The sequence below is a fragment of the Pygoscelis adeliae genome, unplaced genomic scaffold (genome assembly GCF_000699105.1).
Source record: "Pygoscelis adeliae isolate BGI_AS28 unplaced genomic scaffold, ASM69910v1 Scaffold50, whole genome shotgun sequence".
Taxonomy (NCBI): Eukaryota; Metazoa; Chordata; class Aves; order Sphenisciformes; family Spheniscidae; genus Pygoscelis; species Pygoscelis adeliae.
The window spans coordinates 952,458-979,450 of NW_008823963.1; the positions used below are offsets into that span (position 1 = coordinate 952,458).

Genomic DNA, 26,993 nt, shown 5'->3' on the forward strand with positions numbered 1-26,993 from the left:
TCTATTATTCCTGGTCTAACATAATCTATTGCATATAGGTCAGAAAATACAAAAAGGTGTTTCTCTAAGGTTAATCAATTACTCTGAGCAAATCTAAGAAATTAGCCAAAGTTAAAGTCCAATAATTATTTCTGCAATCTATGGAGGTGAATTCTCCGACTCCTTTACGGTAAAAACCTATGGCTCCTTTTTATACAAAGACATGCACTCCTTTCTTCAAGCAGAATCACATGCTTTTGTATTTTTCTAAAATAGCTTAGTGGAAAAATGAGAAAAGATATAATTGTCTGGGGACCGTGACTATTTTGTGTCTCATTCAACTCTATGCCTAATGTAGATCACTTACAAAGGTCACTGTATATGTCTTTGTATGGAGGAATAACTCTCTGTAAATGAAACTACTGATTGTGTTGTACTGATTGTTATTTGATAGTATTTAGCCAATTTTTAACTAAAAAAAATTCTGTTGCAGTCTATGAGAAATTCTGGAATTTATGGAAAGATGTGGACTATTATGGTGGTTACTGAATTGAAGTGACATAATGATGAGAGACATGAGTCTGGATTTTGTCACCAGTGTTAACGGGATTACACAGATACACTCAAAATCCTCACTTTTTTTTTTAACTTTAAAAAAGAATTGGCTACTATGAGTTTTAAAAGTTGCAATCGCACGGTATAATACGTGAAGAAATACATTAAGCGCCAGAATGAATAACAACGACAAAAGAATCACAGACCTCTCAAAGAGTTACATGTCAAAAACCTCACTGATGACGATTGCAGCTTTCTGGCTGGCCTCTCAGGCAATAAACAGCTACAGAAAAACACCTACAAGGACGTAATTCTAAATGTGATTGCATTTCCAGAAACTTAAAAGGACAAGAAGAAAGAGAGTACATAAAAGTCATGAATACAGTATTTCACGAAAGCTTTCTGGAAATGTTACTTTTAATAGGATCAGGTGTAAAGAGCAGTGTAATATGGCTTATAAAACCATTATTAAAACATATTAAACAGGAAGGGCTGTTGACATAGGTTAATAATAAACGACAGCATGTGGAGTCACGAGAGAGAGTCACAGCGGAGCGCTTGATTAACTCCAGTTTTAGTCACCATCAGAGCTAATGATCTGTAGGCAGTGGTATGCACCATGGTAAACTAGACACATCAAATACATAGAGTACAGGACCTACTGAGGTAAGTTATCTCCTATCTCCTTTATTACACAGGCATAGCCGTGTTAAATTAAACTGATGGTTTTATTAGCACTAGGCTGTATTCAGTCAGTTTTTAAGACAGCTCCTCATTTCAGAGAAAGATTCCTAATTCAGTGCTTGAAGAAAGACGCAAGGTTAAGTATAAGACTTCTTATCGCTGTAAGCAGCACTGAGGAAGCCCTCTCCTGAACACCCTCTGGAAATTATGTGTATGAAGAAGAAATGAAGTGAGCTACTAAATACAACACCTAAGCATGGGCTTGTAGAGTGTGGGTGGAAGAGGGCTGTGATATCCTCTGGTCAAGTCAGAGGTCTAGATGACATAGAGATTAGGATGTGAGAATACACTGAAGCACGAGTCCTGCTCATGCTAGATGAGGGTGTGGATGGCATAGCTATCTTGAAACACAACAGTTGAAGGTCAGCACAATTTGTAGCTAAACACACGAGATGATCCCATCGTCTAGCAGGGATTTCTACTCCTCTTACTGCTGTGCAGTTTGAAATATTGCCAGGGACCTCAACAGTGGAATGAAAGGGATGAGAATCTGGGCAGAGTTCAGAGAACACAAACATGGGAAGGTCTTTATGAGGAAATATAAAAATAACTAACTATAACTAAAAAATAACTATGTGGTACAGTGCATTCAAATCATCTGCAGAGATGTGATAACCTTACAAATACTGGGAGTTGCTACATGAAAGATGGAAAGCACAGTGTGGTACAAAGGGGCACAGACAGCAAAAGAATGAAAGTCCATCAGGTGTTTTACATCTGGGCAGCAAATACACTAACAGACTACTAGGCTGGGACTACTAGACCAGGACTACTGTTGTGCCCAAGCAGCACAACATCCATACATGTTGATAGAAAACTTGTATTTTATTCACACTTGAGGAAGGGAAAGGCTGGATAGCCTCATGGCTCATCCCAAGCACTAGCACAGAAGAGGCAGTGGTACTTCATGTCTTCCCTGTGCTGCTCTAGGAAGATACTGTGATGGCTTCACCTGTTCCAAGTATTGCTGGGCCAAGTTGAATGGTTACCCTCTGCAGCTCACCACAGAGTTCTCACCACTGCTTTCCTGTAATAGGTCCAATTGCTGGCACAACTGCTGGTGCGGCTGCTTCTTAGGTCAGGTCAGTTAAAAAAAAAAAAAAGAATCCCACTCTTAGAAATGCTGGAGCTCAGCTGGATCATTTTGACTTAACTGAGCTAGGAAGTGCCCTTAAAAGGAGTTAAGCTGAGCAGCTGAGGGGGGGGGGAAGAGGGTCCTGGGGGTAACCACATCTGCAGGGCTCAGCTGCAGCTAGAACAGGATGTGTAACCACACTGCTGTCCCCTGCTCTATGTCAGAGAGGATGTTTCTGCTGGAGAAAAGCAGTTCTTCCTCCAAGCCTGTTCAAGTCCTCTCAGCTGAGAAAGCATCACAGCTGCCAATAATTGTGGTGGCCTGTCCACTGACCACTAAGCTAGGACCACAAACTATCTGACACTTCAATCGCTATCAGCAAATATGAAATGTTCCTTATTGTTACTAGTCTGCACAGGATTAAAAAAAAATTTAAAAATGAATCAACCTCAAATAAGAAACTCTAACATGTTTCTGATCCCCTGCCTCATCCAGTATTTTATCTTAACCAAGCATGAAATGAGGAAAACAAAAACAACGTCCCTGACCCCTTCACACTCTCCAAGACTTATTTTTCTGGGGGTTTACTTTGCAGGTAGCTTAAAAATGAGGTATTAAACAGAACTGCTGAGTGAAGATGTCTGTCATGGACAAGCATCCTGTGAAACTGCTAGTATGAACCCAAGCCTGACCGGAGTGCCTCCCACTACAGCTATTGTCTCTGAGAGCCATGACCTTTCAGCGATCCAGCTTTGTCCCTAATGCACTGTAATACCTTCAGAATGGTCTGTTAGGAGGATAAATGAGTTTAATGAGTAGTTCCATTCTGGGAGACTGCCCCTGCCAGTATATTCTGGGTTGCGTGGTTCATTTCTTAAACTATAATATTCCCTAGGAAAAAGAAGGACAATTCTTGGCTGCAGGGTGGATACCGAAAGGTGGTTTTCCTAAATAATAAATTAGGTCAGTCTTTAAATAAGTCATCTCCTTCTCCCTGGATAAATATTTACTCCTTCCAAACTAATATTAGGTTTATGTGTCTCCCAACAACTTTGTTCTGTTCTGGTTTTCATTAGGAGTTCTGAAGTCAGCCATGACAGAAATCTACTAGATAGCTTCAGGGGATTAAAAAAAAGAAACACCAAAGGAACAAAAAAACCTCCTTGGGCTTCTAGTTTTCAATAGAACCAGTCTCTGTTAACTCAGCAGCTAGGCACAGCACACATTTTAAGGTAAGTTATTTCCCCAACAAAAATAACCACTGGAACAAACTAAAAACAAGAATCTCCAAATGGAACTTAACCACTGGAAGGCAGGAATTTGCATTTTCAAAAACAACTGCTGATTTATTAGAAATTGAATATTAGAGAGGCCTTATCCTTCCAAAGCCCAGGGCTCCAAAAGGCTGGTGTGTCAAAAGCATTATTTCCAGGGCACAAGGCCCTGCTGTATATGGCATTGTCACCTGGGCTCAGGACAGAGCCCAGAGGAGAGGTGTCAAACTAATAGAGAAGGGCAACAGGGATTAACTTAGAAGGAAAAATTAAAGGAAGGGCTATTCCACAGCAGGCAGTGAATCTTAAAGATGCCTGATGGCAGACAGATCGCCATTTTCAGAAGTTTGATGTTTTTCTGGTTTAAAACACTTTTTTGTTTCAAACTGTTGTTCCCTAACGATTTTAGAATTTAAAAGTGTTTTGACCAGAATGAAGAACAGCTTCAAGGTTTTCAGTGATCAAATTGTGGGAAAAAAAGATCATTTTGTGTCCATCAAAAAGCTTTTGATTTCATTTTAAGCTTTTTAAATGATCTAAAGGTAAATCAAAGAAAAATTCCTTTTCACCTACCTTTGCTTGGTTTTCTTGGCCTACAAACAAAGCCCAGAGGGTGGCTCGGTTGCTTCCATGAGAGCAAACAAGGGAGGAAGAGAATGGCTATTTAACCACGAGGGACATCCTTGGACAAGACCAAGTAGGTATAAAACTGTCCATGAAAAACTAAGGCTGGAAAGAATGTGATTTCTAAGGACTGGAGAAAGGTACAGTAGGGCACCCTTCTCATAGCAGTAGTCTGGACAAGCAGCGCAGGCGCTTTAAGGCAGAGCGTGATGCGCTCACGAAGGAGGCTATTCAACAGGTAGCAGGGACAGGGCATCGTGAGCCAGTTGCACCTCAGCACGCAGTAACATAGTTTCTGAAAATGAAGACCCTGACACTATAGCGAACCCTACGCAGCCCTGTGCTTCTACTGGCAGGCAAGTTTCTGTCCCCAGTGAGCTCAGTAAGGCATCGACACCTATGCCTTTCCAGTGCCTAAGCAAGTGTCCTTATTTTCAATATGCTGAGCACCAGCCACTTGAAAACGCATCATCATACGGTCAGCTAAAAGAGCACATAGGAGCTTATCATCAGGCATCGCTGTAATTCACAGCTCCCCCTCTAAAGAAGAAAGGCCAACGACGACCAGAGGAATGGAAATTTGTTCTTTTACCCTTGAATTTTAGGACAAACAAGAGAATTTTCTAATCTCTAAATATTCTTTCTTTATGTTGGCAACTGTAAGAGCAAATAGGCCTGGTATCAGTAAGCCTTACACACAACAAAAGCCAACCAACAGCAACGTAAGTCAGGTTAAGTTCTCAGTGGCTTTTATCATGAGAGTTTTGAATGTAGGGTCTCTTGTTCTGGACCAAGTACAAAGCTGTACTTGTTTATCCTTTCTGCCACAGAGTGTGTGCTTAGCTGAAGCAGAACAATCAGTTTGAGGAAACATTTCTTTAAAAAAAAAAAGTTTTCATTTTTTTATTATTCAAAAAAGGGGAGAAAAACAAACATGAAATTTCAGTATACGCCCGAGATTTTTTTTCCAAGAACACTTGTATTTGTTATTAGATCAGTAAGTATGCTTTGCTGGCCACATCAAAGCTCTTTAATTTATCTGCGATCAATCTGGGGTAAGCTTGTAAGAAAATACCTTTTTATTTCCATCAGCTAAAAAAAGTAAGCAGGAAAAAAAAATATCCTAGACATCAAACTAATCCAATTATACATGTTTTTGGTCTCTAGCAGCTCCTTAAAAGCGATTTTGGAGAACAAAGCGGTCTGCTTTAAAATTACTTACAATTAGAAATATTTGCCATTTTTTTTTCCTTTCAGGAAAGTCCCAGTGCTTTATCCCAAACTCACTGAAGTCACTGAGGTTTTTTGCTGTGATTTCTGTGTGCTTTGGAACAGGTCTCTGTTCCAAAAGGCTCTGAACTAACCCCTACGCTCCTGTCCTAGAATGGGTGGGAATGTGTTTGACTCTCACTGTGCTCAGAATATCTTGCACAAAGTTTAACACTGCAAATTTCCCCCTATATTAATAGCTGATTTGCATGAAAACTAAAGGCAAAATATAGTCCTTAGTGAGTAGGGAAAAACAGAATACTGTGCTAAAGTAATAAAGCAACATGAAATCTATGGTCTGAAAATACGACAAATAGATTAATTTTATTTACTCTAACTGTCCACATTACTTCTGATTCTTATACTTTTACCACGCAAAAAGAGGGAACTAATTTTGCATCCATTAGAAATAATGGGACTTGTGCTATTTAGTCCAAATAGGAGAAGACCCTAGATTCTTTTGATGCTATTCATAATTTGGGTTGTCAAGAATGAATTAACATTTAAATGAAGAACTTTCCTTGGTAAACTGAACAGATAATGTTCAACTATGTAGGAGGAAAATCTAACCAAATCTTGAGCTTGTGGCATACCGTGAAGGACAAGGATAATACTGGGTTTCCATACCATGGGTCGATTTAATTAAGAAGAAGGATGAGAAATGACCTGATCAAAATTTGTTAACAGCTGCTCGGGGCAAGGCTTTCTGAGAGAGGTTATCAGGCAAGGAAAGAACAAGATTCATTGGCTAAGAATTAAATCTAAACAAAGTTCAGATGGAAAATGATCTGCAAATTTTTCATTGTAGCATCAGGATGATTTCAAAGGGGATGTGGTGGATTTGCATTCAGTTGAAATCTTTAAGGCAAGATTTTGTGCATCGAACAGCAACTTGATGCAGAAATCTTTTAAAGAAGTTGCGTCCTGTGCCATGAAGACAACATAATTATCAGACAACAATTATCTTGGTATCACTAACTGTAATCCGTTTTCCATGGTGCAATGCCTTTAAATTTTTTAGGCTTTGATCAAAGCATAAGTTTTTGTACCTGGAGTGCCCATCAATGCTAGCAACACCACGCCGAGGCACGGAGGTCCTGAAACTACATGTGAATGACCTTCTTATTTCTAGTGATAGATCAGAAATAGGAAGCTGCTAATTTGTAGAAGAATGTCTTTCAAAATTCAGTTTCCTCACACCTTTTTTCCCCTCTTAATTAGAAATGTAATAGTGAAATTAGGCATTTGTAGATTGTGATTCTTAGAATTACTGGGATGCCTCTGCAATCTGAAAGGTTATAGCAGCTTTCTTTCAAAATATCTGCCGTGTTATTACTGGAAATAGTGCTTTTCTACAGCAATTCACACCCTAATCACTTCCCATGTGAGGAATGTCTGACTATCACTGTTATTCCTCAAAAGCTGTAATGAGATTGAAGCACAGTATGAAAACAAAACTTTTACAGATAGTTGGAACACTTCCATTTTCTGTTTGTTTGTTATCTTTTTTTTTTCACCCAAGAGAAAGCAATTAAGTACTCTTTGGAGGAAAGAGGCTTTACTCATCATCCTTACCTGTTGAGTAAGGATCTCTTTATTTGAGGCATGCTGCACAGCCCTCCTTAAAGAAATCATGCACCTCAGCCCTTCCTACAAGTCTGCTCAGGTTGTATTTACAGAATAAACTTACAGGTTCTCACCCTGAAGAAACACCAAAACTGCCTTTTGTTCATCATCGCACGGTCTGAAAATAAACAATGGGGTGACAGCAGTAAGTGTGATAACAGAATGATTGAGTACATTTTTTTTTTTTCAGTAGAGTGCACTAAATTAGACTTTGTCCACTTGTTATATTTGTAATGTTCCAAAATTGCACAGAAAGGTGCTGGGTCAACAACTCAGCTGGGATGGATCAAAATAGCTGAACTGGATAGATTCAAATGAGCAGACTGCCTCGTAGTCTTTGCAGTTTGAAGTTTGAAGGCTTCAGTCCCAAACACTAGACATCAGAAAATTTACCATTTCACTTTGCGTAAGTGATAGCAGAGGTTTTTGAGGTCTGTCTTACTTTTTACGTGCAAGCATTTTTCTAGTGAAGTACAAATCCAGCATTTTAAGCCTACTGACAATAAGCTTGTTTTTACCTTTCACAGAACCTATGCGTAATGCCTCCCGTATCTCCTGGGATTTGTAGATGCAGGTGGAAAACTACTGCTGGGTGCATTTCAGGAGAAAATGTCCAAGAGCACATAGGCAGACTGTCAGAGCTGGGGAAGGGAACAGACTCCAATACTGCTGAGTCCTACCGTTCACTCCTGTACCTGAATTGCTATAGTCCAAAGCTCTTCTACAGGCCTGGTAGGAAAGATGTCCTTCATTTTTAAAGTTTAAATCTTGTACATGTGGCTCATTTTTCTGGGTCAGTGAATAACATGCATATTCTGTTCTGAAAAATAAAACTGCTCCTTCTTTTCCCATCTTTTTTATAAACCTGCCCTTCTTCTCCCCGCCCCCCCGCCCCGTGAAGAACAAAACAGAAGGAGAAAACTGAAGGCTTGGAAAGAGGCAAAAAGATGTGCACTACGACCAAAAGAATCTAGAGAAAGTGACACAGGATGTATATTTTCCGTTGCTGTATTTCTTCACAAAACAATGTATCTCTATCAGCTCTTCAGCAATCTCTCTTTTCCTTCTACATAAAGCAGAACATTTGTATTGCTCGAAATGGCCTAATGTTTACAAATTATAGAGGTACAGAAGACAGCATGGGCAATGGGCAGACTCTTAGAAGTACGTGACATTTTCAGACATTTCCCCATTTTATGGAGGATACCATTCTGCAGGGATGTCAATGCTATTGAAAATGGAAAAACATTTAAAATGCCTATATATCTGATAGGGGAATGCTTCCTGTAGCATCATCAAAGCCTTTGCCAGAAAGACTTTAGCACTGACTGTTTATAAATTCCAACTTCTTAAATACAGATGACCATAAATAGCATTTTGGTATCCCAGTTTATGTAAGAAAACCTGAGTACTATTCAGGAAACGTAAGAAGGTCTCCCAAGTCATTTTTTAAAAGGATACCGTAAAGGGTTAACCTAACAAACATCTTTCTTTTGGCAGTAGATCTGAGCGGACTCAGATTATGCCCACAGCTTTTGAAAGCCTATGTTTCTTGGGTGAGCATGGTGGCAGAGGTACACAGGCAGAAAGGCTCCATCCGCTGGCAACACGAGGTTGACTTTAGAGGGCTCCCTTCGCACCGTGCTGGCACAGGGCTAGGGACGGCCTGGCTCTGGACTTCTGGCTTGCTGCTGGGTTTGCTAGCTTCAGTCACACTTGGCAGTGTGATTCTGTGTCTTTCCAGTCTTTCCAGTGAGAAATGAAGCATGACAATTGTTAGAAAAACAGGAGATGCACTAACAAAATTACAGGAGTTTTGACGAAATTGGGCCTATAATGGAGCACGGGACTTGGTGCTGATGAGCAGCTTAGTGATACACGCAGCACGATGAGAAGGGCTGCTTCTGAGAGAGCACATCCCTGGCTTGTATAAAGCAATAGAATAGCAGTAATTAGGCCTAAAACTCAACAACATTTAGGCTAAAATTTGTAACAAAGTTTGATATTGACAACAAAGTCAAACAAGCAGGTGACGGGTCTGTTAGTATGATTCAATTTTCTTATCATCAGTACAAAGGTAAAATACTTTCCTGTTAAGACCACCTTTACGCACATCCACATCCACCCTCCTGGTGAGACAATGTTTTCATTTCACCTTATTTCAGCTGGCCAGATGTGAGGGATCTCTACTTGCCTAGACGTCTCCACAGCAGATGGCAAGTGGGGTGAGGGCCCCCCTTGAAGATGGATGGGACAAACAGCTCTTTGGAGATGCCCATCTTTCTGCCCAGGCTAATGAGGAGGTCTAAGAGTTTGGTGGGACTGAGTGCCTAATATCCAAATAGCTGAAGCCAAGCAAGACAAATCTCATGCTGCACTAGACGGTTTCAGAGAACACCAAGCAACTTCAGCAGTTTAAAGGAAATTTGGCTGGTGGATACAGAGGGTAATTAATGCCTTACTCTCACCCTTTCTGGGAATCCCAGCTTTCCCTCTGATCAGATATTCATATGGAGGTCCTTTACTCTGCTGCATAGAGTCACAGAATCACAGAATGGTTTAGGCTGGAGGGGACCTTCAGAGATCACCTAGTCCAACCCCCCTGCCACGGCCAGGGACATCTTTCATTAGATCAGGTTGCTCAAAGCCCCGTCCAACCAGACTTTGAACACTTCCCATGATGGGGCATCCACAGCTTCTCTGGGCAACCTGTGCCAGTGTCTTACCACCCTCACTGTAAAAAATTTCTTCTTAATGTGCAATCTAAATCTCTGAGTTTAAAACCGTTGCATGGTCCACTCCTAGGGAAGGTAAGTGAACACAGAATTGGGCTTAATGTTTCCCTTGGTTATCGGCACTTCCTCCAAATAAGTTTTCCAAAAACACACACCCCATTTTTAGTCTGATGACATAAGTGATCCTAATGTCTCGGTGTTTGCAGAACACCTCATTACCTACAGTAAAAACCTGTGAGACTGTTGCATGAGAAAAGTTTCTCACCTTCTGAAATATTTTCAGAATAAACCTGCTAGAGACAGTTTCAGTATTACCCTTTTTTGCTTTGAAGTCTTTTTTTTATTTGACCTTTGGAACAAATATTTCACAGGATTATTTGTAGCTAAGGAACACAATAGAGAACTTGGAATATTCTGTCTTTCTGCCCACAGTTTGTTACTGTACATACATTTTTATTCTGTGTTGTTCCTTTCCTTCTAAATTCTTCCACCTCTACCAGCTGGCAACTGTTATTGTGCAGTAACATTTTTTCAGTAGGGAGGCATTTCTGAAAGTGGTTATTTCTGCACATGGCACCTCCAGACGTTTTGCTTTGTCTCAGCTAAATGCCCACCTTTTTTCTGGGGTGCTTCACAATGCCCCTTTAAAATCTTTTTTATTTCAGAGTTTCTCTGAGAATCGTGGGAGAAGTAGAGTAATTATAATCCATTTACCACAGTACTGTGGGGACTAATCAGGTCCTTACGGATGGTAGATACAGATTTCTTTATAACCGGGACTGTAGTTTTTCCATAACTTATTTGTTACTCCATTTAAAGAGATTTTGAAATCAGATCACTAATAACCCAAAGATCCAAGGAAAAAAATTTAAAAATCAAGCTTTTCCACATAAGATAGCTGCTTTGAAAATCCCTGAAATGAGAAAATCAAGACACTGAACTCCCATTCAGTTTTAAAGGGAAGCAAATCACAACAAAGAACTCTTTTAAAAGTCCCAGCTCAAACCTCAAAAACCCTGTGAGATAAATCATGCTGTTCCCATTTTGTAGACTGTGACTTTGACACACAGAAAGGGTTATGTAACTTGCTCAAGATCCCATTGAAGACCCTAGTGGAGATCTGCTGACTCCCCATACACATGTTTAAGATTCAACGCCATCCTCTTTCCCAAAATGCTTGAAGGCCTTTCAGCATTTCAACAAGACACTAGACCAAACAAGAAAAGAAAAAAGGGGGGAGGAGGGAACACGACTCTAGCATAGATGGGATATTTAACAGTGCTCTGGATGAACAGGATGGATACGGTCAGCACATCTTCATTCACCGATGTCCTTAAAGCCCTGACTTGGGGAGGATATAGCTTGCCTTGGGACTGCTGACTTTCTCTTACAGGTGATGTTCCCATCTTGCTGCAGGGAGAGTTCATGTGTTTGTGAAGCAAAATTAGTCTGTCATGATACAGAAAACTGTCCATCAAAAAAAGAAATCAAGGGCTGGATGTAAATCAAAACCATCACAGAGCCCCAGTCTCCTCCCAGGGCTCATTTCAAGGCCCAGTTATAAGCACTAACAGTTCATTTTTCTGGCATTAGAGGTCAGAACTACATTTGTCTTTTCCTCTATTTCTTAATTCACCTTAACATTGGTCTTATCTTAAGCGGCCTTCAAATAATCAGATTTTGCCTATTTTTCTCCAATTGTCTCTCCCATAGCTGACCTCTACAGTACTAACTAAAAAGCCATCAGTTCGTCGATCTTGCAGATACAATGTTTTGTCCACAGCAGCTGGTAAGAAGCACTCTTTTTCTGAAAACATGCAAGCAGAAAATAAACTCAAGAATGCTGATGCAAAAAATAACTTGTTTTGGCAAGTTCAAGTATTTTGTGTGTGTGTATCTGCAAGGTGTTGGTAGCAAAGCTAATTTCTACTTCATCCTAAATATTGTAGAAGAATAACCAAAACAAAACACAAAACCCCAAACACCAGTGCTTGCCAAGTGGTAAAAAAAACCAAAACACACTGGCAGAAGAAAAATATTTACTTCCCAGCACCTAAAATTATTATGGGCATTAGAGAGCATTTAGGAAAACGCCTTTTAAAAAACCACTGAAGTGTTATTTCAGTAACTTGAAAGAGGAGACAGAGCCAGTGCTACTGATCCATGAAGTCTGTATCTGTTCTTCCCTCCCCTAGCAGGCTGAATTAAAGATCACCTGTACTACCCCTGCAGCCTGATTTCTTTGTCAACCACCAGCTCTCTCTGTGCCAGGAGAGTTCAAAGCACAACTTCAGAAGTAAAGCATCTCCCCTGGAAACATAAAATCAGGACCAAAAGTTTGAGCTGGCCAAAGCATAATCACAGGTCATGGTGAAAAGACTGCATTTCCACATTCTTGGCTATTGTGCATTGCCTGCTTTCACTGCCATGAAAACACTGTGGTTATTTTGGCCATCAGCTTCTGGACTCTCTGGAGGCCTGTGGAGAAAGACCTACCTCTGCTTCTGTAATGGCTACCCATTCGGTGGCTGTTCAGTCTATTATTTAGAGGTTTCTTGATACAGCACAGCTATGCAAAACAGACAGCTGTCCCAGCATACAAACTGCTAACTTGCTAAGTGTGAAGTCACATTTTCTCTTGACAAGACAGCAAACTGTCACTCTGGCCATTTTCTCCTTGTAGCCACCCTGTTGTAAAGCAAACCGACTGTTTACAAAATGCCCTCTGCTTCCTTACAAACAGCTATGGCTCCACTCGTATACGTTTTAAGACTTATTAAGCTCCCAGTCATCTTTTTAATACTTTCCCAGTCCAAGGACTGAACATTTGATGGTGCTATCTACAGCTGTAAACGTGTTAACCTCAATATTTCTTCTTGATTAGAACGTGTATATAAACCAGGCTCACAGAGTCATCCAAGGTGCAAAATAATCTTGAAACTGAAGTTGGAGACATTTGAACCAACTGCTGTACAGCCAGCTTTCCTCTCAAAGCAGTATGACTGTAATGAAGCATTACGTGCCTCACACAGACTAGCTAACAAGCCTTGCTGAGCAGCTTGGAGACGCTAATCTGAATAATGCTGTGTTGGGCCCTGCCCATACCGACACACCAGCCTGCTGCAGTGCTAACACAGACCTCCTTGCTGGGCAGCATAAACGTGCCTTTGAGTTCCTTACACAAATCACTAGGGATTGCCCTTACGACAGGGACAGATGCAGACAAGACATCAAGTGTGAAAGCCAGTGAAGTTTAAGGCCATGGAAGGTGATCCCGTACATCATATGGAGGGCGTCAAATTGACCGAAGGAAGGTCTGACTTGCAAAAAGGTTCTTATTTTAGAAAGCCAAGAGAAAACTCATGGCTCAAAGAGAGCTCTCCTGCTGACTTGAAGCAGGGTAAACATTACTCTGGAACATGAACTGCCTATGCTGCTGTGGCACTGACAGGTTGCTTTTTTGAAGCTTTGGAAAACTCCTAAGAATGTTGTCCTCCCTTCCTAAGAATTAAAAAGCAGCTTTTTCACTTCATTTAAGTTCTCAGTAAAAATGGATTCAGATGGTACAAATACAGTAGAAGGATATCAACTTGCAGCACTTGTTTACATCTGCTTCACTTGAATATCTTAAGCCTAAATCCAGCTTGTTTAATTTGCTTTTGAGCCCTGAATCATGAGTCTTCTGATAATTTGATCTGTGCTGATACAGTAAATCACACCTATTACATACACGTCTCTTAAAGAAAAAAGGTGTTTTGACAGGGTTCTATTTTTTACAATTTACTTCCTTATCTAAGGTTACTCAGGAAACACTGCTGCGTTAACGGCCAGTAATGAGAATCATGGTTTACCATCCATTTGGTCACAGTTAAACTGAAATACCCCCCCAAAATTAAGCATAGTCATGCAATTTGTGTCTGCATTTACTGAACATTCTTCCTGGCTTTTTTCAGTCTAGGGACAATAAATTAGAGCAGGATGCAGGGTCCCAAACTCCCACCAGCTGTGTACCATCCACAAACAGAAAACTGTTAGTCATGTGAACTTGGCCGTGTTTGAGTCGACAAGCCCTGCTAAGAGCCAGCGCAGCAGTAATGGCCCATATTGCTTCCAGAGCAGCAAGCACCACTGCATGGTGCTCTGAAGGTGTTTAGATATACCAGTTGAGACAGCTCTGCTTCATGCTAAATGTGTGCCATATAAACACACTTTGTACAGCTGAGAGTTTTAAGGACTGGCATTCATGTAACCAACTGCATAGGAAATCACACTTAAAAAACCCTCTCTTTTTCTGGGCTTTGCTTCTTATTTGAGTTATACTTGGGCAAAAAGATGAACAGACTAAGCTTTCTAAATACACGGCTCATAGTTTCCCACTGCATACTTACTGCATACCACCTTAGCACTTCCACTAAATATGTACAGGTGTGTAGCACAGTAATAGAAGTTACAGGGAGCACTGACTGGGGACCCTTCCTTTGCAGACGGTATTTTCATATTGTGTATGACCTCTGTGGAACGAACTGCTGTGGAATCTTGACTGGCACTAATGAGCTACAAAAGCAGGTCAGAAAAGAGTTAGACATGGATGAGGAGACATCCCACAGAAGTGTTGGACATCTGGATGTATATTCAGTAACTGGAGAAGTAAGAACTCTGCTCCTGAATGATCAGCAATCGGGTCTGCATGTAGTTTGAATATTGCTTGACTAGCTGGGGCAACGCATCATTGGTCTTAACCACTTCTGTATATGTGGTTGTGTTTCTAAACTTTCTTCCAGTGGTAAAGAACATGTATCGTATTTTTCTCGCTTAAAACTTTTTGAGTTTGAGTGCAGCACCATCAACTCAGGCATGCTTTCTGTAAATGTACAGAGTGGTTAAAAAGCAAAACAAAAAAACAAACCCAAAAACCTTTCTAGAAGTTGCCAGAAAGGACAGCTGAAGGGAATGATATTATGACTAAGAGGCTGGATTCACTGCACAAAACAGCTATTTCTAGTGATAAAACATAAAGGTTAAACAACTGAAGACAAGATTGCCAGACGTAAAATGGAAAATTTCCAATTTAGGAGCAGCAGAGGAAGAACATGAATTAATATGCAAGGACCAAATTAGCAATATAAAAATCCAAACCAAATGCCATTGAAAATAAACTCAGGAACTCTCCTCCTTCTCTTCTGCTCCCTGCATTCCAAGGAGGATTGAATTTAGAATAACCATGGGGACTTTTAGAGAAATTTTACGCTAAAATGCTGAACAAAGACTTGAAAAGGTAGAGACACTGTATGTGCTTAAAAGACACTATTTCTGTGTTTATCATGCTAGATTCCTCTTCAGTACTTCTGTCTGAAAGAGAAATAAATGTTTTGGTCTTAAGTTTTCTCATGAGTTTTATCTTTAGTGAGATTGGTAATGATTCTTTAACAGTTTTGAAACTGGGGTAATAACTGATAATTTCTGCCTGGCTTATTAACTGGAAGAAAAACCAAACACAAAAAAATCCCAAAATAAAAACCACATCAACAGCCAAACACTTGGCAAATACACAAAATCCACTGGTTGTTGACTTTTCATCCTAGACTACATTTCAGTGCTAGCTTTGCTAGGTCTACGTATAGCGATATACTGTCAGGCTGGGGATCCTATGCTGCAGTATTCTTTGGCAGATGGGTCTTACAGGTCTTACACACATTTTTCTGGCATGAGCTGGCAGATGTCCCACTCTGGGAAGAAAAGCTATTTCACCGCTAATAAGTCAAGTTTATTATATAACATGGTAGGACTTAAAAAACAGAGTCCACTGTGGTATTCCTCAAATTGAGGGGATATGATGGATTGTTCAGTCCATGACAAGGGCTGTTATGGACTTTAAATTGGACTCCTGGAAAATGGGTGTGGTAGATTAAACATCAGCATCGCTAGGCTGATAGTTGGCTCAGCTGTGGTACAGCTTTTCTGTTCAACTTGCACTTTGGAAAGCTCCCACAGGATCTGACAGAAACAGGAGCTCCCACACACAACCATGATCCCGTCACAAAAAGCAGACAGATACAGGGAACTGCACTGAAAATAAATGAGAGGTATATGCAAGAAAAACCCAATAGGAGACAGTACATTTAAGCCTGAACAATCAGGAAGAGCAGAGTGTCAAATGCTGCAATCAGATGAACGGAACTTAGGACTTTCAAGATAGCAACCAGTGGCATGACATCTTATGGTGCTGCACCTCTTATTCGGCTACATGGTATGTCTGCATGTGCCTATATTCCCATCAGACAGGCACTAAAATTCCAGCATAGAAATTAGCAGAAAAATTTCACCATTGATCCCTCTGATTCAATCCCTGATCACCTAGCAATATCCCTTGCAGGTTTTAACATCTTGATCCTACTGGACATAAAACATAAGCCCAATAGCCATATGTGATATTTGTGAGACACCTGACAGTGAAGCCCCACTTTCACTCTTGTGATTATGTCAAACACACAACTGCTCTCTGCATTTTAAGAGACACAGCTTGCAAAGTGATTTTACTTGACCTAATATTTAGGTACATCCAGACAAACAGAAGAAAGCAGAATTAGGAACCTCCTACCTTATGTTTCAACACTCCTCCCCAAAAGCTGCATCTGAGGTTAAAGAGCAAATAACATCCCGAAATACCAAGATTCCTCACATTATGTGGGCAGCCTGAAAAACTCCACAGAAATGCAAATGTAATCAGTTATTCAAAGAGGAAAATTATTTATTGATAACAACTTATCTTTTACATTGTTTCTCAGCACTGAGATAAATGATATAAATACATTTCACAAGTATGAACAATATGTTAATGGCTAATGCTGAAGGCAGAATGTGGTAGGAGATGAAAGAGTGGATACTGGGTTATCCCCTTCACCTGACAGATGAACATACTTGCATCTGTGATTCTCAAAGCGTCGTTCTTAAATAAATCATTAAATATATTGAGCAGGACAGGCTACTCTTCTACAGTCCAAAAATCATATGGAGCATTAACAGGAATTAAAATCTATCCCCTCTGAGTTTGCTAACAGGATTCATCTTACCTGAACTTAGCTGTATAAGCAAGTCATCTAGTTCAGCTTCACCTGTATCACCACTGGAGAGCGGTACGGACCTCCTGATTCAAACTAACCTAAGATAAGCATCTCAAACAAACTGGAAGGAGTTCCCCCTCCCCCCCAAACCATTCAGTGCTCTCCACTGATTGTGGCACAAGTGTAGACGACTTGGTCAGACTGGACACATCCTTTTTAGCTAAAAGCAACGTGAAATAAATCTCACCTCATGTCCCAGAAAGAACCTGACAAACTCCTTCAGGAAATACCCTTGTCAGGTCAGAGAGAACCTAACTGGCACTTGAGAGGGTTTCCGGCCAGCCAGCTACAATCAGCAGCTCACTACAGTTTACAGGGAAGACAACTAATGGCATACGCAGAAGAGTTAAGATGCAAATCAACCTATCAGGAGACAGGCACCGCTATCCAGGCATCTCTGATAAAATATGAACATATGATAGTGAAGGAAGGGAGTTCAAAATGCTCTCAAGTGTACAGATAAAAACAATACATGTCTTTATTCTGGTAAACTGTATCAGATCAAGCTTTTGCTTCACAGCTTTGCAGGTGTACAGCAGAGGGAAGTATAGCAAGGGGAAGCTGACAATGAGAACATGGGAATTCTAAAAAGGGAGAAAAAGAAAATATAGAAAGCATCTGAACCCCCAAATGTAAGTGTGGGCCCATGCAAAAATAATGCACTACGACTGCAAGATCAGACTTAGGTGGATTAGATTTGATTTCTTATAATCTACTTTTGCCCAAAACAGATTACGTCTTTCTAATGCACTTAATGAACTTCCTGCATCTTTAACGTTTGGCTGCTAAATCTGCCTGCTAAAATTTGTCCACTGACATCTCTTCTGAGGCGTCTTACTCCATGTCTGGATTTTGAGAGATCCTGAACATGCTCGCAGTTGTATTTAGGTGACTGCAGTTCAGCACTTCATGTGTCGGCCTCAATATTTTGGGAGATTTCACAACAACTTGCCCAACAACTTGTTAGTGAACAAACAAAATCAGCTAACATAGCCAAAACAGGCATATTCAGGTTGTTACTGGAAGGCAGGAAGGTGAACAAACAAGGGGCAAGCATATAGGTATATGGCTGTGCAACTTAGAAAAAGCCTAAGATAACATACAAAGATAAAAGAGCTATGGTTACAAATGCTGTCACTTCATAATGGACTTTCTCTCCAAAAGGTCAAAACTAAAACCTCCATTGAAACTACAGAAATACCAAATATTCTGCAACAGTGTTAATATAATAGCAACACAGATATATAAGAACTGGAGTGCAGCTGTCAGTCAAACATTTAAACTCTTCCTTGAAGTAGGTCAGTATTTCCAGGCAACCAGAACATAAAAACAAAACAAGTGACCTCCATGCCTATTAGAAATCTCCAGCAGAGTCTGGGTTTATGAAATGACTGGGCATGATGCAAATGTTGGCCACTGCACTGGAGAAACTGGCCTATTTGCACTGGAGAAATTGGCCTAGAGAAATTGTGATCAGACAAGAATAAAACTGTAATAAAATAGCAGAGGAGATGGCAGATGTTTCCCACCCCTAAAATGCATGCCTTGGCCCTGAAAACGCATGCCTTGCCAGTTCAAGACTGTCCTTTGACCAACATGGCCTTAAGGATGTAGGCTGACCATGGCAGAGATCTTCACCTGCAACAGTCTCGAAACAGAATAAAACATGGCTTCTGTTGGAGCAAAGAACTATGTGATAGTTTGCCAGCTCATAAGGGTTTGATATCCTCAGCAGTCCACAGGACAGACCACCCTATCAGCTGGGTGGCTAGCAGCTTTCTATGGACAGGCTGTGTAGCTATATCCTAGAAACAGTAAAAGAGAGAAAGTTGTTCCTCTCAGCTCACACCTTGCAGGTTCCTCTCAGCTCACACCTTGCAGGCACTGTAAGCTCTTAGTTTGAACCCCCCTCATTCCCACTTCCTGGACACGCAGCAAAGAGTAAACCAACTCATTCAGAAACATGCAGGTCATCTTCCTCAAACTAAATCTGAGGCCTGCTTTATCAAATATTTCAGAATCAAAGATATATTTGTATATGTACGTTTCCTCAGTTGAGCTCAATATTAGGGCCATTCAAGCTCCTGGGACAAGATGTCACTGTCATGCCATTTGCACCTCCTCTCCCCTCCACACCACCACAAGCACCTACGTAGGAAAAGCTATAAGCTAGCGTCTTTCACACATTTGTGTTGTGGCTGCATTTTGGGTGTGGGTCAACTTTTGTGCTTGACATACACCAGAGGAAGCTACTGCCCATACCTACGCAAAGCTAGAGATCAGTGTCCTGGCTTTTAGCATCGAGTCAGCTCCACACTTTATGATTATGCCATTCACTGAAATGCACTCTCCCTGGCTCAGTGCGTGGAGACTCCCATTGTCTTGCTTCCACATCCTGGTGAGACAAGGTCAGGCAGAGTGTATTGCTGCAGTGTAGCAGCAGGGTTCGTAGCGTGTTTTCTGCTGCGGATCTTTTCTGGGTACAAACGTGACTGGCCACTAACATAGTTGCATTAGTGCCAGCTACCAAGTGAAAACACTGAGGCTGAAGGTAAGCCGTGAAAACTGGTTCACCTCCCCAACTATGTGAAGTGAAACAAATTGTTCTGCTTTTCATGAACTTAATTGCTCCCAATATACGTAGTTGCTAAAACCAAGTCTGCACAGCATAAATCCTGCAAATTGGGCATAACCCTGAAGCCATGCATTTGGCTTGCCAGCTGCATTGCCCTTACTGTGTATATACACAAAAGCTCCATATACCCAAAAGGCCTAGTGTTGCAGGGGGAGAGGAGAGGCACCTCTTAGACTGCTCCTGGGCAGAGCAACCACCCTGCAAATGAGCAGCATGCTGGGTTACATGGCAAGGGGAGATCTGGCACTCAGACTTCTCCTGTTGCTGCGTCAAGGTAGGCAGCCTGTCGCTCCATAAGGGTTGTGCAAGCCTGGATGAGGCATCTGAGTAAATCCTGCCCAGTGGCAGGGACCCTCCTCCCTTCTCTATTTTCATGTTCCTTATCAGCCAACATTAGTCAGAAGAAGGAGGGAAAACCACAGGAAGCTGTTTAAGTCTTCTTCATTCCCTGGAATCCTCCAACACCCCCACTGTAAAATTAAGGCCTCCCAGGCAGAGCTTGAGAGCACTACTCTAGTAAGTACTTTTGGAGGACTGGTCTGCTAGCGGGAGGAATGCCCTGGCTAAGTTATGCCATGCTAGCTAATGAGCAGTTCCATAAACCATTGATCTATAGCATGGTTGTCAGGGTTTTCAATTCTGGTTTTCAGTTCTGTTGACTAGATGACACGAGGAAGGTGGAGTCTGGAATCACAGTATCAGGAAGAGCTGAACAATACATGCTATTCTTTCCTCTTGTATAGTTTCTTTGGAAATGTACTTTGACTGAATCAAGTAGATCTGTTATTCATCTTTCGGCCACCTCTAGCAATAACCATGGTCTCAAGATAATACCGACACATGAGAGCAAATAGATCTGCGCAAAAGGTGGCCACCTATACTTCTGGGCTGTGGTCTGCTTAGCACAAGCTAGTGTCTCTCCAGAGTGCAGCATGTATCTGCAAAAATAAATCTGGGGACATCGCTAGGTCTTTCAGTGGAGATTAACAGTATCTTCTTTGGCAGTTAGCCAGGGGCATGTGAAACAGCCTACAACTGCTCTCATGACATCCTATACAAATGAAAGAGCTTAGTAATAAGAGGCAAACATTTTTCTTTTCCAGTAGTGAAGCTTAGGCACTTAGAAAATTTGCCCTACGCTGAATAGCAAATAAACTGCATACATACAGCTGGACAGAGAGATGGGTTCTCCTGTGCATTGCAGCTGGCTACATCTCAGAAGATTAGCACAGACATCCCTTGCTACTAGGATAAACTCTACTACTGAATAAAATTGCACCCTATCAGTCTAACAGAAGAGCCTCTACTACATTTCCCAGTGAGTTTACTCACTGTCAGCCTGGCCCAAATTTAAGCGAAGGACAAAGACACAGTAACATGAACAGAGCTGCACCTCTCTCAAACTCAAGGAGGGAACACTGACTTCACCAACAGATTCAGACCGCTACTTTCTGCTTTCAGCTTTCTGTGCACCAAGCTCACTCAGAGGAAACTGAGTAATCCCAGGTAGTTTCCTTTTGAATCACATCTAGTGACATTTGTGTTCTGGAAGGGATGAGACAAGCTTATTTCCTCTGGTGAAAAATGCGTTACCCTGCCAGCACGTTTTGGGACAAGAAGCTACTCTGGTCTATTCGGGTAGTAGTGGGAGATAATCACAACCCAACTCCCCAGAGACTGGTGTTGCCAGCAAAATAAGGCACCTAAGAAGTGAAGTGGTTGCAGGGCAAGTCATCATGTGGCTATTTTAGAGGCCATGAGTGGGATCTGCTGTGCTCTTGTGAGGATTTGGTAACACTGCTGTATCTTTTTTCTCCAAGGCTGGAACTGCTTTCACTGGCGGGTTGATAGAGGGGGGGAAGAAGAGAGCGTATTTTGGAAATTTTCTGAAACACGTTGCCCACATCAAACTCTCTGCTCTCCTCCTCTTGAGTTTTGCAGAAAGAAATTAACATTTAATGTAAAACAGCCTGCTTTGATAGCTGCCTGAATGCCCCATTAAACATTTTCCACACCTCAGGGGACACAAATATCTGGTCATAAATTCCAATTTGTCATGGATTTTCTAAGTCACAGGTTGACAGAAGAAGCAGTTATCACTCTCTGATCAGTATGCAGAGACCACTACACTCTTTAGCAATACTCTTCAATGGACAAAGCAAGAGTTAGAGAATAGATTTAAAAAGCAAAGCCCTTTGGTTTTGAACATAAGGCTCCTAGAAAAATGTTAGCAGAGATTATTTCACCAACATAGCACTGAGTCAGTAACAAAATGTAATTCCCTGCTGGACAAGTGCCATTATTTGTTGTGATTGTAGTTATCACTATTCATCTTCTATTTACATACTCTGGAAATGTATACCATACTTTGTAACAGCACACGGAAAACAAAGCCCCTGCTTAGAAGAGTTTTAACACTTCTGCTCCAGTGACAAATTTAGTTCTATCAAATATTTAACAGTGGTAGCAATATGTACATCCTGGAATTATTTGGAGCAAACATTTACATGTGCTATCCACAAGTCCAGCCAGAGCTGGTGAGCACTGGAGGACAGTAACTGCAAAGAGAAAATCACCCTCCCATCCTCCAAGTCCAAGATAATAATGCAGAAAAGTAACTAGCCAAAAAAGATTTCACCACTAAGATTGCGAATTTGTAATCTCCAGTCTTCAACCTCCATCCCTGGGTGATGGAAATGAGGAAGAGGAACAAAGAGAGGAGACTAAGATGATCACAGGTTTGCAAAGGTTATGCACGCAAAACAATTTGCTGCAGGCTGGGCTCTAATGCCTTTGTAATCTTCCTCCATTTAAACCAACTAAAAAAGAGTTTTGGCTGTGATCCAGCATTCCTAACTTAAGCACCTGCACTGAATCTAAATTCTAGGTGACCTGTGAAACTGTCCTCTTAAAGTAAGTGCCTAATTTCCTCTGTATTGCCAAACAGGAGGGGTCCCCTTGAAGGCCTCCAGAGAGACGCCCTATTAACTTCTCTTTGCTAAGAAACCTTCCTTCTTTGCCTATCAAGACCCTGACTGCTTTTGCAGGCAGACCTGCAAACTCCATCACAGAGCAACACAAGTCTGCAATTCTCCAGCATGTTTCATTCCTCGACATATGCTGCCAATTCAAACTCAACAGCTTCTTTCAATTTATTCAAAGAATCAGGTCTTTTCCCTTTCCACCATCTGACTCTAGAAAGCAGTATCTTTTGAGGGACTCTCCAAAACATCCAGAATTTCTAAATGAAAGCTGTCTTCCTTCTGCGAAAACAAGCTGCATCTCTCTTCAGCTTTTTACTTTAGGTTGCATCATCCTTTGCTGTTCTGTCATCTGATAAGTGTTGCCAACTATGAGCCACTGAGTCATTGATTCAGCAGTGGCTGTATGAGAATGGGTCATCTGAGTCCACACCACTGGGCAGGCGGGAGGAAGAAGGCCTAGTCTGTGCACCAGCTGTCAAGCAGTCAGCATAGCAGGAGAACAGTATTTTCCCCCACATCAGATTACTGACACGATCTGCCTGCGTAGGCTGTTCCAGAGGACCTTGCAGTGGACACTGCTTGCATGTTGTCGAACCTCCTCCTGATGAGCTGGCCTGAGTAGCAGTAGGCTCTGCCTACCCGTGCTTTCTTTCTGTCCTGTAGGTCTTGCATCATTAATTGCTGCTTGTATCCAGCAGGGGACGGGTGCTTCAGCAGCCAGGAAAGCAGCACATGGAGGATACATGACAGAACACACAGGATCCGACTTGAATCTTTACTTGGTCACTAAACAGTATATAACATGAGATGGAGGGCTTTTCTCTGCTACTGTGAAGCAAAAGTCCCTGTCTCAAGTTGCTGACTGTTATAATTCGCTATCATTTGCTGTAGTCTGTGTTTGAATGCTGCAGTCCATGTTTGAGGTGGCTCTCTTGCAGCTGTGTGGGAGGCTGGCAGGGAAGGGAGCCCATCACGGCGCAGTGGACCGCACTGGCACTCAGATACATCACGTCTCGCAGAAGGCCTCCTTCAGAGCTAAGAAGTACTGACCAGCAAGAGAAGAGTCACTGGCAGCCCTAGGGGAGCGCACAACTGCATCTATGTTCATTAACCTGCCCTACGTACAGAAGCATCTCTATCGAGGACAGCATTTGCATCAAAGTCTGCCTCCATGACACCACAAGGAAGTCGCAGAGCCGGGGGAAGAGAGAGAGAGTCTGGTTTGGTCAAAAGGTGGCAAAACTGATAAAGTGATCAGCGTAAAACGGATGTAGGGAGAAAAGCTGTCATTTATTACTTGCTTATGTGACATTTATACTTCAACATTTTTCCAGAAACAAAGAGTCTAAGGAAACAAAGTAAAAGTCACGTCCAATCGCTTGTGTTTCTCCTGGCATGACACCTTTCTGAGAAAACAGCTTTTCTGAACTCACGCCCAGCAACTTTCATGACCTTGATACAAATCTCTCAATCTTGGTTCCCTGTCACTCAAGTTAGTGAGAATCTTAGTTTTTATCTCCAAAAATAGCAAGTTTCTAGTCCCATCTCGCTCACTGGGGCTGGGGAATGTTCAAAAAGGTGACTTGGTGATGTTTAAAAAAGGCTAAAAAGGAAGAAAATTAGGCAGATTAAAAACATATAAGCAAATTAGTTTAACCTCCTGTTTTGTTCTTCTTTTTTAACTGGGGGAGTAGAGGTTTTCCTAGGGACTGCTGGAAGGTGGAAATAGGTGAGCTGCTAGCGGGGACTAGGCTTCTGCAGAGGGCTGTAAGGACACATTGTTCAGCTCTGTTCTCAGCCAGAAAGCTGTGCCTCAACAGGTGACGGAGTTCCTAAGCTTCCACATTCGCTGCCCCAGAGGGATTAGGCTGACATGCGCCTTTGATGCAAAAGCAAAGGCAAACTAGTCCCAAATTAATCTGTGTAAGTGTCACTCAACAGTAATCCAAACTCTGCAGTAAAAGGAACAATTCTGACTGTTACTCTGGCACAGCATAAGCAGTACAAAGGGCAATGCACTTTGCTGGGACTCCCAAAAGTGCACAAGTGATATTAACACCAAAGGTACACCTTTTCTCATAGTCAGGTCTACTTTTTCAGCAGCAGTGGGGGATATGGAAAATTGCAGGGGGGAGAAATGTTCCAGAATTAATATTCCAGTACCGGTATTCGTTAATATTTTGAACAGCTTCTGCAACAGGTACTTCTTTCTTTTCAATGTAGGAGACACAGGAGCTTATTTCTAAACTGATTTTGTTTGGTAAAGGCTAGATTAACCATCCTTATTAGCAATATTTTACTTAACTACAACAGTAGTCCCTTACTAGCCCTCCTGCCACCCATCTCCCTCAATGCCAGAAGTGTTCAGAGTTAAGGACAACTACAGGCAAGCAAGGCGCTGGGCACAGCCTTAGGTTAGCGATGCCTACGTGTGTGATTTGGCTAGGTTATTTTCGGTTTAGTTTACAGAAATAAGGCCATTTTACTTGTGTTCCCATGCATGCATATCTACTGGTGGGAGAAAATGCCAGGGTGAGATTTCTTGTGTGATATGAGTTTGTGAAATAACAAGCTGAGTCTGCTGATGTTGAAAACGCAGCCTATTCTGAGTTCTTTTTAGCATTTTATTTTTTTTTCACATGCCTTTCTTGCAATAGGAGAGTTGCTCTCTGCCTCAGTGCTTACGTCAGCCCAGAGGACCCCTCCCAGAGAGCTTGTGGAATCAGAGTGTAAGCTTCTTGGCACGTGTTTCATTTCTGTTAGACTTAGAAGCATCAGGAAGAGAACTAAAACCTGCTCTCTCAGAAAATATTTTCTTCTCTCAGTCCACAGAAAACCTTAGCCTTAGCTACTATGAGATGACTATCTATCTGGCACTGAGAGAAAAGCAAAACAAAAATTCTATAGAGCTGGATTCTAAGCACATAAATGTTGGTGCAAAAGTCATTTCAGAGTGATTTACGGATACCAAGGCTGTGGTCTAAATGTATAGCCCAGATCATTTAAAAAATGATCTGAAGGATCATTTCCTTCCACAAGGATATGAAGGACATAAATGACCTAACACTCCATCCATGAGCTTTGGGAAATAGGGAAGTCACAGGGAACGATGACACTTGAGACAATAAATAATGGAAAGACTGCCTCATTCTTTAGAAAAGCAAACATAGCTCAGGCTCGCTAATTCACATCATGAAACTTCACAGACCTAACTCAAATGCAGAAGCCTCAGGCCTCTATCCTCCCGTCGCTCAGTGAAGACTTAATAGCAGATTAGTTGAGTGAACTAAAACCAAATTAATGCCTGAAAGTATACACTGGTGTAATTGACCGCTCACACTGGGAAGTGCTCACATAAAGGCTTGCAAATCAAACACTGCTTGTGACACTTACATTCACTTTGCCATGCACTGTCCTTCCTTTAAAGTGTAAAACACTAACAAGCCCGGAGCGTATGTGTAGACCTATAAAAAATGTTGCTTACTCATAAATCACTGATTTACTGCAGGACTCCACCGATCAGAGCGGATTCGCTTTCACGTGAAGGTTCAGGACTGTAGGAACTCCCACAGTTCTGAGTAAAGCCATGGGAGACACCAGCTCCAGGGGCAACTGGGAGTTTCTTCGTGCCTGGAGTGGAAATGAAAGCCCTCCCCAAGGAACCTGCTTGCTACCCTGCTTCCACACCTCTGCTCACCCAAGCCCCCGTGCCCGGCAGGGCCCCACTGCTGGCTGTCACCATGGCGCTCCCTGTCGCCGGCGCCCACCCCACCTCACCTGCTGTACACCAGGCACTCCATGTGGTTGATCTCCTTGTCGGAGCGGTAGCGGCTGTAATCTTCCCACAGGTCCTTGATGGCAGTGACCGCCAAGATGAAGAGCACGGGGGCCAAGGCCAGCTCCGGCTGGAAGGCGTTGACAGCTGGCACGAAGTTGAGGAGCGCGATGAACACAAAGTAGACGTTGGCCAGGCGGTGGAACTGCTCGAAGAGGTTCTTGGGCAGGAAGGAGAGCGCCGTGTACTTGGTGGTCTTGAGGCGGTTGCTGGCCAGGACCGTCCTCTTGGACTTCTCCGCCTCCGTCTCAGGTAATAGCAAGTTGGAGCGCACAAGCCGCGTCTTACTCTCCTTCTTCTTCCTCCGCCTCCTCTTCCTCTGCCTCTCCTTCCCCTCCGGCAGCACCTGGGGCGCTCCCTCGCCTCCTGCCGTGCCCTGGGACATCGCTGCCGCCCTCCCAGCGGCCCTCGCCCAGGCAGCGCGGGCAGCTCCCAGCGCCAGGCACGGCCCTAAGTTATCATCCTCCGCCGCCCGCCACGGCTCTCCTTTCCTCTTCCCCTCCGGGGGGGGGGGAGGGCTCTCTAAAACCCTCTCCT

General features: G+C 42.2%; 1 protein-coding gene across 1 annotated transcript in view; it reads right to left on the reverse strand.

Annotated features, from left to right (window-relative positions):
• The window catches only part of ATP10A (ATPase, class V, type 10A), a 116,393-nt gene extending 89,552 nt beyond the window's left edge, over nt 1–26,841 (reverse strand). Inside the window, exon 1 of the mRNA XM_009323697.1 lies at nt 26,399–26,841. Within this exon, the coding sequence (XP_009321972.1) occupies nt 26,399–26,841 (443 nt within the window). The remainder of the gene's footprint in view (nt 1–26,398) is intronic.
• Nucleotides 26,842–26,993: the final 152 nt, after the last annotated feature.